Here is a 15,256-nt window from a genome sequence, read left to right on the forward strand (position 1 = left end):
ATTACATTTTAATGTACTTTTATCTATTGCAACATTCCATGACATATTTAAAAATGTCATTATTTATTTAATACAAACTGTTAAATCCCTCCATCGACTATTGTTGGACCTATAAAATAATAAAAAATAAGATTTATAAAATAATGTATGATGATTGTAATTATTTTCTATTTGCATCAACCATATTTGTGCAACCCTTATAAATTTAACTTTAGTAATTTGCTTAAGCAACAATATATATTACTTTCAAAGTTTGGTGCTCTTCTGTGTGTGTGTGTGTGTGTGTGTGTGTGTGTGTGTGTGTGTGTGTGTGTGTGTGTGTGTGTGTGTGTGTGCGTGTGTGCGTGCGTGTGCGTGTGTGTTATTCTCCTCCAGTGACTCACAGTCAGATGAGTTCAGTCACTGTTTATCATGACGTGTTGCCTTGCAGTGTTTGTGGTCTGTTTTTAAAGGATGAAAGAGAGGCTATGTGATCGGGGGAAAGCCCTAGTGCATGATGGGATATTGGAGGACTCTGGGCAGGGTCAGTATTAGGTCATCATCAGAGGCGTGTCACTCTAAACTTTTCTCTGTAATCCCTTTCGGGCAAGGACGTTAAAAACAGTTCACTTCCCCTAATGTGATCACTTCTAATCACTTTTCAGTTGACTGTGAGAAGTATTTGTCTCTCCATTTGACTACATTTGTCTCTGATTCACAGTATTTGCAGTTTTTATTCACGTTACTGCTTAATTTAACATTGTTTTCAATAGCAAATAAAAATGCTTTGCAATATCAGTCATTCCATTCAGTCCAGTGCACAAAAGAATAATATATCACTCTTTTTTAACACTTATTTATAACACTTTTTTATTTTTATTTCTTAATTCCACATAAGAATGATGTTGAATCATTTTAAACACTGATTTATTTTTATTTTCACTCTCATCATCAGTCCAGTCCACACAAGAATAAAATCCCATCATTTTTAATATTTATTAATAACACTATTGTTTATTTGTTTGTTTTCTTTAAAATATAGTAAATAAGTATAATATCCAGTCATAATTAACACTTATTTATAACAAGATTTTTTTTCTTGTTCAGCTGTGGTTAGTTTTTGTGGAAATCTGTGGTTAGTTTTTATGGGATGTTTTGTAAAGCTTGTTTGATCATCAGTAACCAAGGGAGGTGGGAAGGGTCGATAAATAAAGTCAGCATAATTAATGACTTAGGGGTCACTCTTTTTCATCCATAACTAGCCAGTTATCTGTCATCCTACTGATAGCAGTGACACTCAGACACTCATGACACTACATTAACACTACAGATAAGCCTGAAAATGTCTACATTTAATCTCTCTTTCTCTCTGTCTCCAGACCACTCCAGCTCCAGCGGCACGTTGTCCTTCCAGCATCTGCGCTCGCAGGGTCCCATCCCCACGGCCCACGTCATGCCATCTCCGTCCAGCTCCAAACTCAGCGCTCCCTCTGCCCCCACCAGCCCCTGGAGCAGCTGCCAGCTCCCCTCTCCCCTCGACAGCCCCCTGGACATGAAAGACCCCCGACCAGTGCGCCGCTGGTCCTCCCTCACCCGTCTCACCGGCCAGGAAAAGACCAGCCCTTCCGGGAGACCGTCGTACCGCACGGACCCTCACGGATCCCTGGATCGAGGTGTGCTCTATGGCTACCGACAGGACCCTCTTTATTCAGACGGCTTCCTCTCCGAGAGCCTGCACAAACTTACCACCAACTCTGACTTTACGAAGTATGACCTGGGCAGCAGTAACACCCTAGGTAAAACAGACTCGTCTTGCTCGTCTCCGCTCAAGCCCAGCACGTTAGACCTCTCCTACAGTGCCTTACCGGAGAGCAAGACCCCCACGATCGGCCTGGCCGGGCCCGGGCAGAGAGGTCCCACGCTCAGGCACCAGGCCGTGGGGGGGTCGCCCATCCAGCCGGCCGTGCGGACGCAGATGTGGCTGAGTGAGCAGATGGAGTACCGGCCGGGACCAGAGGGATGTGGCGGCTCGTGGCAACAGGAACAGCAGCAGCGAGAGCGGCTACGGCAGGAAGCAGAACTCCCACAGGTCAGTTTGCAATGTTTTTGACAGGGAATACGAATCTGAGAAATATATGCGGGGTGCTCTAGTTGTGTCTATAGTAAAGCGGATGCTGAATTGTTTTTATGATACCATTGAAGAAATGTCTTGGTTAAATGGTTAATAGCGCCCTCTGCTGGAGACAGTGGTAGAGTAAATTATCCTTCTGTTTACAGCACAAGCCATACAAATATGCAGACATTCTTTCTTTTTTAAATACATGTTTAAGGGATGTTCCAGATTGCATTGTGTTGTATATAGTATTATTTATATACTATTATAATTTTGATTTTAAATATTTCAAATTTTGCTTTAATTTATTTTTATTTCGATTTTGAAATTTTAAAATAAAATCCTTTTTTTTAATTTAAACTTAGACATTTTATTTTAGTTAGTTGCCAAGGCAAAATTTCCAATTTAATGAAAAAAAAGTTTGGCCAGTAGTATTTCTGCTTGCCCTTCTAACACTGTCAATTAAAAAAAAAGGTAAATTTGGAAAATTAGATAGATAGATAGATAGATAGAAACATTTACAAAAAATAAAAAATATATGCATTACAATTAATCAAAATTATTATTTCGAATTATTGTGGTAATTCATACCTCAGATGCTGTCAGTAGTTTAACTTGTATTGCACTTGAATTTAAATTATCTTTCAGATAATGCTTTAAAATCATAGTGAAATTTTTAAATCTGGCATTTTTCTGAAAACTGTGTCTTACATATCAGAATATAGATAGTAGTTGGAGTGGAGGGGTGAAAAGTTTGATGGATTCCTGGCGTCAGCCGAAAAGGAAAGCCATTTCAGAAACAGAACAAGTCTATGATTGAAATCATGTGCACTGTTGAATCATACACAATATGACCAGGAATGTGCATTAAGAAAGTAAATAAGGTCACTTTTGATTTCATGTTGATTATGGTCTCCTGTGCCACGGGCGTCTATTTTTAGTAGTAAAGACCCAGTGTTTGTTCCAATTGGATGTCTTTGAATTTCTCTGCTTGAGGCTCAAAATGTTTTATTCAACCTAAAGAGAAACCAAAAACATTTGTTATCAGTGGAACGGTTTTATTTGCAGCATTTACTTCCATTCAGTCTTATTTCTCAAACACTTGCATTATGAATATGTATATCATTACTTCATAAATATATTCTTCACACAGAGAACACAGTGATTGTATAAATAATGTAAAAAGGTTACAACTTTGATTATATAATAGGCAAACAGTGTGTTTTCTCATTAAAAAACATGACTATGTCTTTCTATTTATGAAATACATCTGATTAGGAGTGTGTATCTACAGCTTTGATAGCAGGAAAAAAATGCACATGTAGTATTTTTAGGAATAGTGTCAATGGCGTCATTTGATTTGAGAGCTTGTCTATATTTTTAGTTTAATTAATTTGGCCGTGTACTTAAATCCACACCTGCTGTTCACAGAAAAAGAATCTCATTTTGAGGTAAATCCCATTTTTAATCTTAGTTATGTTGTTGTTTTCGTGAGCCGTTAGAGGCAACAACCACTAGAGGGCGCAGTGAGACTGGAAACAATGCACCCATACTTCCTGTCAGTTTTAAAGCCTCAGTATATTTGAACTAAAATGGAGTATTTTTGATCCATTTTGATTTCTTTTTTCTGGACCACATTCTGGAGAGTGATGCAGTGGTAAACCGTTTTTGATCAATTTACTGTAGGGCAGGCCTACCCCTCCATTAAGCATACATCTTGCAAAGCGTGTATTGTAGGTTAAAGGTGTTGTAAGCAAAAAAAATTTAACCCCAGACTCAAAAAAAAAAAATCCAAATGATTGAAATATGTGTCCTGAAAATGTGTTAAAGCCAAAAAAGAGCAAGGGGATCAGCCCACTTTGGAAACCTAGCCAATCAGAAACATTCTCTGCCTATCAGTCATGCACAGTCAGCCTAATGTCTGAAATCATTTGCAGCGTTTTTAAAATGGTTTTGGAGGTAGAGTGAGTGGGAGTCTCTTATACCGATTATTCTTGTTTCGGGCCATTTTCGGGTCACATGAGCTTGACCAGAATGAGCATGAGCAGTAGAGCCACTACAATAAGCAGGAAGTTGAGCAGCAGGTTTAGTCCTCGGTTATTGGTCAGATCCATATTGATGGGATGTTCGGGTTCAGCCGTGGTGCCGTGTAGCCCAAGCGTATTTGGCCCCAGGTGGAAGATCTTCTTGTTTGCCAGTGAACGCAGGTTACATCGCGCCGCTGGTCTCTCATATGCCGTAGAAAGAGCTAAACATGATTGACAGACTGACATGAGCTTTGCTGACAAGACACAGTCATAGAAACAGACAATAACTGGTTCTCTTATGTATTAGGTCTTATTCAAACAAACTTTCTGTGACTTTGTGATCATTAAAATACTGATTTTGATTGCTTTACAAAATTAGTACAGTGGGAGTATCAGTCAAAAACAGAAGCAGCACACGTTTTATTGCACACACGTGATCATGTAATTTTTTTTTATTGAGCAAGTGTTTTTCAGTTTGGCATAGTGTGTAACGGAAGACGTGACTCAGATGACATCACTCAGGCCCGCAGGTGACATGCACTGATGGGATAGTGACAAAGATATGGAAAGACAGTTGCATGCTTCATAAGTTCATAATGAAGACTGGTCAGTTCCTCAATCCACCCCAGCATGGAGCTCCAGTCCTGTTTCAGTTGGATGCTACCTAATGAATTGTGCTGTTATATAAACTGTACTTACACTAACCATCTAAAAGTTTGGGGTCTGTATGATTTTTTGAAAGAAGTTGCTTATGCTCGCATTTGTTTGATCAAAAATACAGAATGATTTGCTGCACAAAACACATTTCTTATTATTATCGATGTTGAAAAAAGTTGTGCTTCCTCTAACCCTATATTTCAAGGTTTTCTTTTTTCTTTTTTGATGATGAATAGAAAGTTCAGAAGAACAGCATTTATTTGTTGTTTTTTTTTTGGTAACATTATAAATATCTTTACTGTCACTTTTTATACATTTAATGCCTCCTTGCTGAATTAAACTATTAATTAAAAAAAGAAATACTGACCCCAAACTTTTGAAAGGTAATGTTACTATTTATTGGTATTTTTTGGTATTAAATGAAATTGTTCAGTTATACTTCATATTTATATTAGTCTTATTTTGCTTCGTCCAAACGTTACGAGTTGTTTTTTCACAATGAAACAATGCATTATGAAAATAGAAAGGATACATGTGATGCTGCCTTAGCTTTTGGCCCACAATGGAATTAAATTAAATTAAATTGTGTTAGATGTTATCACAAATATATTGGAATTTTACCAGCTGACTCTCTAGTTATTGATGTCAGGCAGCAACATCCTCTGAAAAAGTCATATTGGTCAACCACTATCAGTATTGTCGTTCTCGTGTCACTCTGAATTTGCTATTTATAATGACATCAATCATGCAATGTACAACCCAACTACTCAAAACCCGCTATAAAATAATAAATAGCTTTGCCCATCCACACCCTCCGCCCCTAAACGCGATATGCCCCCCTATGTACAGTCCTTCGCCCTCATTGGCTACAGGGGAAACTCCCGCTCACATTAGCAAGACAATGATGTAGATGAGCAGCAGGCAGATGAGGATGAGGCAGAAGTTGACGAAGAGCTCCTGCATGTTTTGCTTGGCCTGCTGGGGAACCTCCATGGTGGACGCCCGGCGAATGGCCGCCCGTGTGATGTGCTGCACCTTGTCCATGCCGAAGCGGGGTGGGTGGGATGGATTAGTGCAGAGAGAGGGGAAAGGAAGGAAGAACGGCAGTACCGCAAGCTGGGGAGGAGAAGCGCTGGTTGTGGTGATCTGGTAGCCAGTGGACACAAGGCTGAGGGGAGGGAGCAGACAGATGAAAGAGTGAATGTGCATGCAATATTCACACGTGACATGCAGGTCTGATAGATGTTTCAGAAGACTTTGAGACTGTAATATGTTCTTAAAGCGATAGTTCTGCTATCATTTACTCACCCTCTAAACCTGTATGATTCTGCAGAACACGAGATGAGGATATTTTGAAGAATGTTGGGGTCCAAATAACATTGGACCCCATTGTATAGCCAAACATTTACGAAATATCTTCTTTTGTGTTCTGCAGAAAGGTGGGTTTGCTTTTTTGGATGAACTATCCCTTTAAAGGTCCTTTCACATGATTTGCATTCGGATGTTCGGATACAAATGTTGCAGAAGCGTGATTTTACAATGTAGTATGGTAGCAAGAATGTGTCAAGTTTATACCGTGTTAAACATGTACAGTATTTAAACAGGAATTTGGAACAGAAAAATGTTGATTGCTTTAATACATTGCAGAAAGAAAGAGAACTCAATGATCATGGGTTCATGACATTTTAAGTATTGGGATGTTTTCAATTAATTGAACTAAGGTACTATGTCTAAAATGAAAAATAGAAATTATGAAGCATTAAATTCAAGATATCTTCATAAAGTTTGACTATTTTTAAGCATTTCTTGTTGCATTGTTGTGAGACAAACTCATTATATACTCTACCTTTCACAAGTTTGAGGTTGGTAATTTTTTTTTATTTTATGTTTTCGGCTCACCAAGGCTGCATTATAAAACAATAAAAACAGTAATACTGTAAAATATTATAATTTAAAATAGCTTTTTTCTATTTGAATATATTTTAAAATGTAATTTATTCCAGTTCTCAGTTTGATCCTTCAGAAATCATTCTAATAATGCTGATTTGCTGCTCAAGAAACATTTCTTATTATTATCAATATTGAAAACAGTTTGTGCTGCTTACGTTTTTTGTGGAGACCGGCATACCTTTTTTTTAAAAAGATTGATAGAAAGTTCAACATTGAAAGTAGAAAGCTCAAAAGAACAGTGTTTATTTGAAATAGAATATTTTTGCAACATTATACATTTCTTTACCGTTTTATTATGATGTGTTTGATTTCAACTTAATGCTTCCTTTTTTGAATAAATTTAATTAATTAAAAAAGAAAAAACATCATGTGCATGTACATCATGTGAATTGTCCGGTACTCATCGTCCACGCTTTGAAAGGTCAGTGGAAGGTGAAAGGTCGCTGTCTCTTCATAGTGTTCAATCAATTTGCAACTGATGCAAGTCAAATAAAATTGCTTTTAGTCTCAAATAGAGCATTCCTATGCCTTGCACAGTTTCATTTTCAGATACGTCACCTAAAAGCAAGATGCTTGACAGGTTTCTAAAATTAAAACCACAGGGGTCTCGGTTCCTCTAGATTCTTCATTCAGAGTGGATTTTTCAGTCTTACTCTTGCATTTCCACCAAAAGATGAACTTGTACAAAGCCTTGTTCTATTATACATCAAGTGCAATGTCATTAACTTACTTTATTATTATTATAATTGAATACTTCCAAGATGAGACTTCAGCAGCACATAGTGTGTCTTTATATAACTGTGTAGGAGTGAGCTTATTTCTTTTCATTATACCGTCTTGGCTCTGAGTGAATAAAAAGAGGTGGCTTCAGAAAGATGTCTTATATGGGTTATTTTACATGTGTACAAAACAGCCTAAATCAGGATTTAGCACTTCGCCTCCGGAAAGATTAGATGAATCCCTGTTTTCGGCGAAAGATAAAGTGGCCTTGATTATAAATCTTTGTCTATTAGCGGAGCTCTCGTCTTGGACAAGCTTATCTCTCTCTTTCAGACTGCTGCTCATTCCTGTTTTCTCGAATCTGTAGGGAGTTCTGTCTTACAGATGCATTCGGCAGCATCGTATCCTGAGTAACATCATGGACATGGAAGCACCTGTGGCCTGTGTTTTCATTGGCCGCTGCATTGCGTTATCTGCTGCAATAAGGTTATTCTTAGGATTGGAATTACCCTTTGTGGTCACAATATTCCACTGAAATCATCCCTCAGGAGCCTGACTCTAACTTATCACCAAGAGGGTAATGAAGGCCTGGGATGTTGTTGTTGTTGTTGTTGTTGTTGTTGTTGGATATGTAGGCTGTGACTACTTTAGACTAATGGGAAACAGTTATATGGAGGATAGTGTTTTTGGGAAGTGTAAAATTTGCTTGTTTTCATACCGAACAGCCTAGTCTTACTTGACAGAAACCAGTTCCTTTGCAACAACTTGTAAAGATATGAAACAGGCCTTGAGTATTAGCGTGCATGTTCAACATGTAACTCCATTTCCACAATTTATGTTGTTTAAGATGGTTTTGAAATCTTCAGCAGAGGCTTCCTGTCAGGAAAACAGTGTACTTCTCTTCTTTAACAGCTGCTTCAGTTAGCATGCTTTTTTGCTGTACTTTAGCTGTTTAGTTTAGTTCATTTGTGCTGTTCTGAACACCTCACACCATGAGCATGCATTGCAGTTTATTTAAGTTTAAAGTCAAATTAAAACTTGTATTTTAACACAAGAATCCATCTCATGTAAATGTCCCCTAAGGAATGCATCTAGTGAAGCCAAAAATGGCCTAAGTAAACACTTCCAACGGTACCTGGAAATATAAAGGGAATCTCTAAAATTGGAATAAATAAATAGAATTGATAAAATCCTAAAAGGTCATGGAAAAAAGTTCTCAGTTCTAAAGTATTTATTTGACCAGAGGCGGACAGAGTACACAGCTTCATTACTTGAGTAAAAGTACAGATACCCCTTGCTAAATTTTACTCAAGTACAAGTAAAAGTACTACAGTCAGATGTCTACTTAAGTAGAAGTACTGAAGTACTTGTTTTTAAAAGTACTTGAGTATCAAGAGTACAAGAGTACATTTTCTAAATATTGCATTACTGCCACAGTGCTTACATTGGTAAACACAGCAAACACTTGAAGCGAAAACTATCATTAACTTGTTCAGAAAATTGAAATAGTCTGGCGAGGTGGGGCCACGGGTTGGCACATTCCCGGGATGGACCTGCTGCGTCTTCATCCATTGTTTCGTCCATGGTTTCGTCTCTTATCTAAATCTGACCATGAAGGTGATTGCTGATAGGCTGTCCCAATCAGTGGCGCCTGCACAATCCAATCACGTTTGAGAGGGAAACAACAAATTGAGGGTTTCCGAGATTTTTCTTTTTTCCTTTTTTTTTTTAGAAGAAGTAACGGGTACTCACGGTTATGGATAGAAATGTAGTGGAGTAAAGAGTACAATATTTGCCTCTCAAATGTACTTGAGTAAAGTCATGAGTACTCCCCAAAGATGATACTCGAGTAAAGTACAGATCCCTCAAAACTGTACTTAAGTACTGTACTCAAGTAAATGTACTCCGTTACTGTCCGGCTCTGTATTTGACTAATAATTGCTTTGCAACTTTTTAGTGTTATTTAGATTAAAAAAAAAAAAAAAAATCCTTCATTTTAATAAATGACTGAAAAATGTATGGAAAAATAATAAATTATGGCAATTTGTTGGTCAGAAAGTTTAGGAACCCTATATACAGAGCTTCTTTAAGACTAGTTTAAAGACAATATTTAAAATGTCATCTTGCACAACCCTACTTAGTTGGAAAATAGTTTGAAATGTTGATAATTTGAGGGTTTTGTTTGTGTATTTTACTTTACGCAAATGAAACAATGCTTTGTGGGATAGAAGTATGTTGGGTCTCATCTCATTTTCACCTAACCAACGAAACCTATTCCTCACCGATTGTTTTCATAGTGTTCTTTGCATCCAGCTGGCCAGTGTCACTGTGGAAAGAGGTTAAGTAGACGAGTGACTGACAGTGAAGCCTGGAGCTGAGCAGTTCATTCAGGCGCCCAACACGTGACACCTAGGAGATAAACATGCTGCTGGTGACGACGGGCTTGCGAGAGATGTTTGTCAGCACTACAGGACACCAGCATTCCATCGCTCTACTTAGCTAGTCAGGAGTCGTGTCCTCCATCACCACTGGGAATGATAAGATCATTAACAATCTCCTTGGGAGGGTATCGAGCAGGTCATGTGCTTAAGATACCCTTCCTCATATGGTTATTCAGAGCAGATTTGTATCAACTCTCTTAAGCCATCCTTTGGCAAAAAACGCCAACTCATTGGCATTAAAATGCACAGACACTGCCAAGAAAGTTGTGAAAAAGAGAAAACAAGTGGAGCAAAAAATAAGATAGAATCGCACCAAAAAAGGAAATCATCTGAAAAGCTGGCCCGGAGATTTCCCAAGCCTGAGTATGTTTATGTGCATATTTTTTACTCTGCACAAATAAGTCCACTTAAGGCCAAGCGAGTGCACTCGGTTGGCCTCAATGCTGAACTTTCCATGATGGCATCGCAGAGCAATGCAGAGGGATTTTTTTGTGGCTTGGTGATGCCTCTGAGGGCATGACTCTTAACAGGTAGGACAGTGCCTGTTGAACTGGCATTAGGACAGACATTTTTGGCCATGCTCACTATGGGTTGTGCCTATACAGTTGTATATTGATGTTTCATTGTTTTTTTGCCACTATATTTCTTTAAAACTTTAGATCTTTCTGATACAGTATTGATATAATTTTATACAGTTTAATTAAAAAATAATTAATAATCAAAACATTTTATTAAAAAAAAAGAAAAATCTGAAACTAGTGTTTTTATAAATGCAGTACTGGACAAAAGTAAAGCAAATGATACCACAGATTTATTCTCTCACCGATTCTTTCACTTTTGCTGCAATTTCATTCGCAATACAGTTATGATATTGTGATGCAACAAATGCGATGACTTGTTTAAATTCGTTCAATGCACAAATGTTTGAGTCACAACATCTTTCCAGAAATTGCTAATCACAAAAACATATATATATGTATAATTTTTATGTAATTTATAAAAGATAGCAGTTTTATATATAATATAATATAAATTATATACAATTAAGAATCTGTTGTGGCATATAATACATACATACATATATATATGTACATTTCATATACATTTTATACAGTTATAAAATAAATTATATAAAAAATATATAACACTTGACAATAAGGTTCCATTTGTTTACATTAGTTAACGTGAACTAACGATGAAAAATACTTCGAAAGCGTTTTATGATCTTAGTTAATGTTAATTTCAACATTTGAAATGACTGTACTGTAGAAAATGTACAGTTCATTATTAGTTAGTATTAGTTAATACATTGACTTGCATTAAATAAAACCTTATTGTGAAGTGTTACCAAAAAAATTATATAATGTTTGGTGATATATTAAAATGTATTTTATATTTCATATAATTTAAATTAAATGATAGAATAAAGGGTGTTTTTTTTTATTATTATTATTATTTTTATAATTATATAATCATCAAGGTGAAAATGTGTTTGTGGTGTAATAAACCAGATGCTACAAATACATTGATGTATATAAAGCTTCAGTATTTGCCTCAGGCCTGTGCAGAGGCCACAGATGGATGTGTGCAACCTGTGGTGTGATTCCTGCTTTAACAGGCTTCTGAATGCATTTAACCTATCCTACTCTGCAGGGCCGCCGTGAATGCAGCGAGCTCATTTGTGCTGAAATGAAGGGTTGTCAGATCTCCCTGTGGAGTGCAGATCTGGAGTGTTGTGTGTAGGTCAGAATCAGTCTAGGTCACGACTCACGTCTCCCCGATTTGTGTTCGGAGAAAAATGTGTCTGGCTCGCTGTTTATCGTGCGCGCACAGAGCGGCACTTACAAAGACCAGCGGACAGACCCAAACATCAAAACTCTGATTAATCTCTGACTCGATGCATTCTGAAACATCAGCCACTGCTGTGTAACAATATAAAACTGATGAATAACCCTCCGATTATTCATCATAATACCTTGGATATTTTCTGTATTCTTACTTATGAAAATGCGTGTCGCTGTTCAATCTCGAAAAAGACCTATCTATGGGGATTTGAAAAACTTAAATAACCTTGTCAACAAATCAATCTTAAGAAAGCACTGTGAATTTAGGCTGGTTTTGGATTCGCTTGACACAAATCAGATGTGTTTCTATTTTTTTCTGCAATGTAAAAGAACTTGGATGCATTTGGTGAAACAGTGATAGACACAATAGCCAAATGTGATAATAGTCAAAGACAAAATCTAGATAAACTGATGGTGGACTGTTAGATAACTATTGTGGTCCATCCTTAAACTGATATGCAAGGTATACAAGAAAAGGTTACCTACCTAAATCGGTAGATGAACAGTATTGGGGATCAATCCCGTTGCTCTGGTTTTCTTTTAGAGGAATGGAGGGTCTGTGGCAGCAATGTGGAGTTCGAAAGTTTATGGCAGAAAAAGTGAAGGGGTGGAGTATAGGAGGAGAGAGGAAAGAGTTGAGAAATGCGTAGGAGGGGTCTGAGCTATCTCATTCTTTCTCACATTTTTTTTTGGGGGGGGGGCTTTTTACAAGCTTTTATCCTCACAAAAACAGCATACCAAAATCAGGTTGTAATAGATAGTTTTTATATGTCCTGCATTTGGATGCAGAGTCACTGTCACTACTAGATGAAAGAGTATTAATATTATTATCTTTATTTATTTTTTATTCAATTTTATTATTTTATTTATTACTGGTGTTTTTTTGTTTGTTTTTTCATTGCAGCCAATATTATTTAAAGCAAATGTATATAAAATAAATAATTTATTGAATTTATGTGTTTACTAGTTGATAGAGTAGACTAGAGTACTATTATTTTATTTTATTTTTTCCGGGTGAAATTTTACATTGCAGGCAAAATTAAAGTAAAGCAAATTCATCCAGGTCTGAAATAAATGATATATATTTTAATTAATTAATTATACTTGGAAAACTTTGAATGGACAAAATAATGTAGAATGTTTAAGGGTTAGTTCACTCAAAAATGATCATCATTTACTCTCCCTCATGTCCTTCCAAACCCTAAAGACTTTTGTTCATCTTCGAAACACAAATTAAGATATTTTAATGAAGTCAGAGATTTTTGTCCTTACACAGACAGCTATGCAACTATCACTTTGACGCTTCAAAAAGTTCATAAAGAGATTGTAAAACTAATCCATATGAATCGAGCGGTTTAGTCCAAATTTAACTAGCCCTTTAACTTTGACCTGCAAATATGTTTTTAGTATTACAATTTTTATTGCTTTTCTCATGTGAATCTCTCAAACACAGGTAGCTGTGTATAATGGGCAGTGCCTACATTTATCATCAAATGACAAAAATTGTGCACTTCGATTAAGGTGTCGACATATCTTACTTCTATTGCATGTGCATAGTAGGATCACAGCACACAATTTCCCAGTTGTGTGCAAATAAACTGCCATTTAATTGCACATAATTGTGCCTAATATATAATTTTTCTTGCATTTGCATGTGTTCTCTACTCTGAACTGTTCAGCCCTCGTGGAATTTACTCTGTAACCGTATCCAGCAGCTCTCAGTCTCACCGGAGATTCCAGTTGCTGGATTAATACAGATATTCTCTTGATGTTGCTGCCAGAACAGCATGTGCTCTAAATGACCGGTTTTATTGAGAAGATTGTCTGCGAGATCCTAATAGACTATAAACATCTTCAACCTATGGTGTAAGAGCATCCTCAGGGGGCACTGGGAACTTTCTTGCATATTTTTTTTTTCATTATTTGAGTTCTATTTTGAGATGAAAACATCCCAAAGTTCTCTTCCTTATAAGGAGCTCTGTTCGCTATAGACAAGAGAAGCTTTAAGAGATTGAAGAGGACATGAGGAATGGAAAAGTAATTACGATGGCATCCAATTTCAGTGTAGTCTCCGGCCAATGCGAAACAGTTTTTTTGGCGAGGTCTGGATGAACACCACTTGACCAAAACCATAAAATGTCAATGTCTAAAAAGCACAAATGCACACTATGTGCACTAGTTTGAAGGTTGTTTTATTTAAAAATGATAATGTACAAGTGTTTTCACCAGGCTTTAGTCTCCCATGGACAACTAGCTTCATCAAAAAAACCAATTGCATGTAAATTCATACACTACACAAATTGGTATAGAAACATTTTAATTTAGAAATTGTTAGTGAATTTCACAGTTATAGGCAAGTATTTTCTTGTAAAACATACTCTAATGATCTATTTTAAGTTTTTTTTTATCGTGTACTTGTCTTTTTCACAGATTTTTTTCTCTCAACAACTCCTTTAAAGCATCTCAGTTCTTTGTGAATGTGCACTAGTTAGCATACAAGTTGTTCTCACTACCATAATCCCAATGCAACAGGACATCGAGTGTGCTGTTTGGCTCGGTCTACATGCTGTTCTTTATGGGCAAGCTCATTAAAATGGAGGTCAGTCCTCTGACCTTGCTCTCCGTACCTCGTTTGCAGAGTGTTTATGGCGTGTTAATGCCTGGTTGCCATGCGCATGCATACACATTGTCCATTCGCCTGTGCCATGCCCTCTGGCCAGTGCTGGAAAGTTTGCTTGTTAGGTGCAATACATCCATGTCTCAACTCATTGTTCAGCTTAGCACACCCGCTCCCTGGATCCAACAGCTGTCACCAGGCCACACCGCACAGAGGTGCCTTTGGGCTATAACAATGTGTGTGTGTGTGTATACAGTGACCCCAAAAGGTATTTGGACACTCAAGTGACACTTAAAATGTCTGAATGTCACTGCAATTGCATTACATACCAGTGGCATCTGTAAACAAGAGCTTTTATACATACTTTTAATTAACTGGTGCAACAGCGATTTGAAGTCATTTCTCCTCAAGTTCACACACAGATGTTAAAGTTGTTGTTGTTGTTGTTGTTTTCATTTTGAACAATATTTTAACAGTACTCAATGGTAGAAGAGATATTGTATCTCAATGGGACCTTTCTTGGTAAAAAAATAAAATAAAATAAAACATATTAGCCTAAGTGTCCAAATACTTTTCAAGTCTTAATTTTGAACGCCTAAAGAAAAATCTTGTTTGAAAAAAATATCACTTGACATTTTTAAATGTCGCTTAAGTGTCTAAATAATTTTTTGGGACACAGTATATTCAGTTTTATCTTTGTGCTTTGCTTTTATGCAACAAGTATTTTGGATCTAGAATAGCTTAAAGCAAACACTTCAAGAGATCACCTACATGTGCTAAACACCGATAGGTGATTCTCAAATAACACACTACTAAACTCCCCACTGCATGGCCAATTCTTAATGGCCAATTCTGAGTACAGTCACCTCGAAAGGAGCCAGCGTGTCTCCCCTGTGTTGCCCCAGCTT

At 37.0% G+C, this 15,256-nt stretch overlaps 2 protein-coding genes across 4 annotated transcripts in view; one reads left to right on the forward strand and one right to left on the reverse strand.

Moving 5' to 3' along the window:
• Positions 1-15,256, forward strand: part of cep85l (centrosomal protein 85L) — a 70,890-nt gene that overhangs the window by 32,761 nt on the left and 22,873 nt on the right. For both annotated transcript variants that reach the window (XM_079887223.1, XM_079887222.1), the window contains exon 3: positions 1,359-2,068. In XM_079887223.1, the coding sequence (XP_079743349.1) occupies positions 1,359-2,068 (710 nt within the window). The remainder of the gene's footprint in view (positions 1-1,358; positions 2,069-15,256) is intronic.
• On the reverse strand, positions 3,130-5,943 carry pln1 (phospholamban 1). 2 transcript variants are annotated; one of them, XR_013822876.1, is made up of 2 exons: positions 5,398-5,943; positions 3,130-4,340 (listed from the first exon to the last, which is right to left on the reverse strand). XR_013822876.1 is itself a non-coding variant. In XM_079887228.1 (2 exons), the coding sequence occupies exons 1-2, from the start codon at positions 5,818-5,820 to the stop codon at positions 4,322-4,324; spliced, it is 174 nt and encodes a 57-aa protein (XP_079743354.1). In that variant the 5' UTR covers positions 5,821-5,943; the 3' UTR covers positions 3,130-4,321. The 2 variants fall into 2 exon arrangements, 1 of the variants encoding a protein (XP_079743354.1); XM_079887228.1 differs by having other exon boundaries at positions 5,666-5,943.

This window comes from Squalius cephalus, assembly GCF_949319135.1.
Source record: "Squalius cephalus genome assembly, chromosome: 12".
Lineage (NCBI taxonomy): Eukaryota > Metazoa > Chordata > Actinopteri > Cypriniformes > Leuciscidae > Squalius > Squalius cephalus.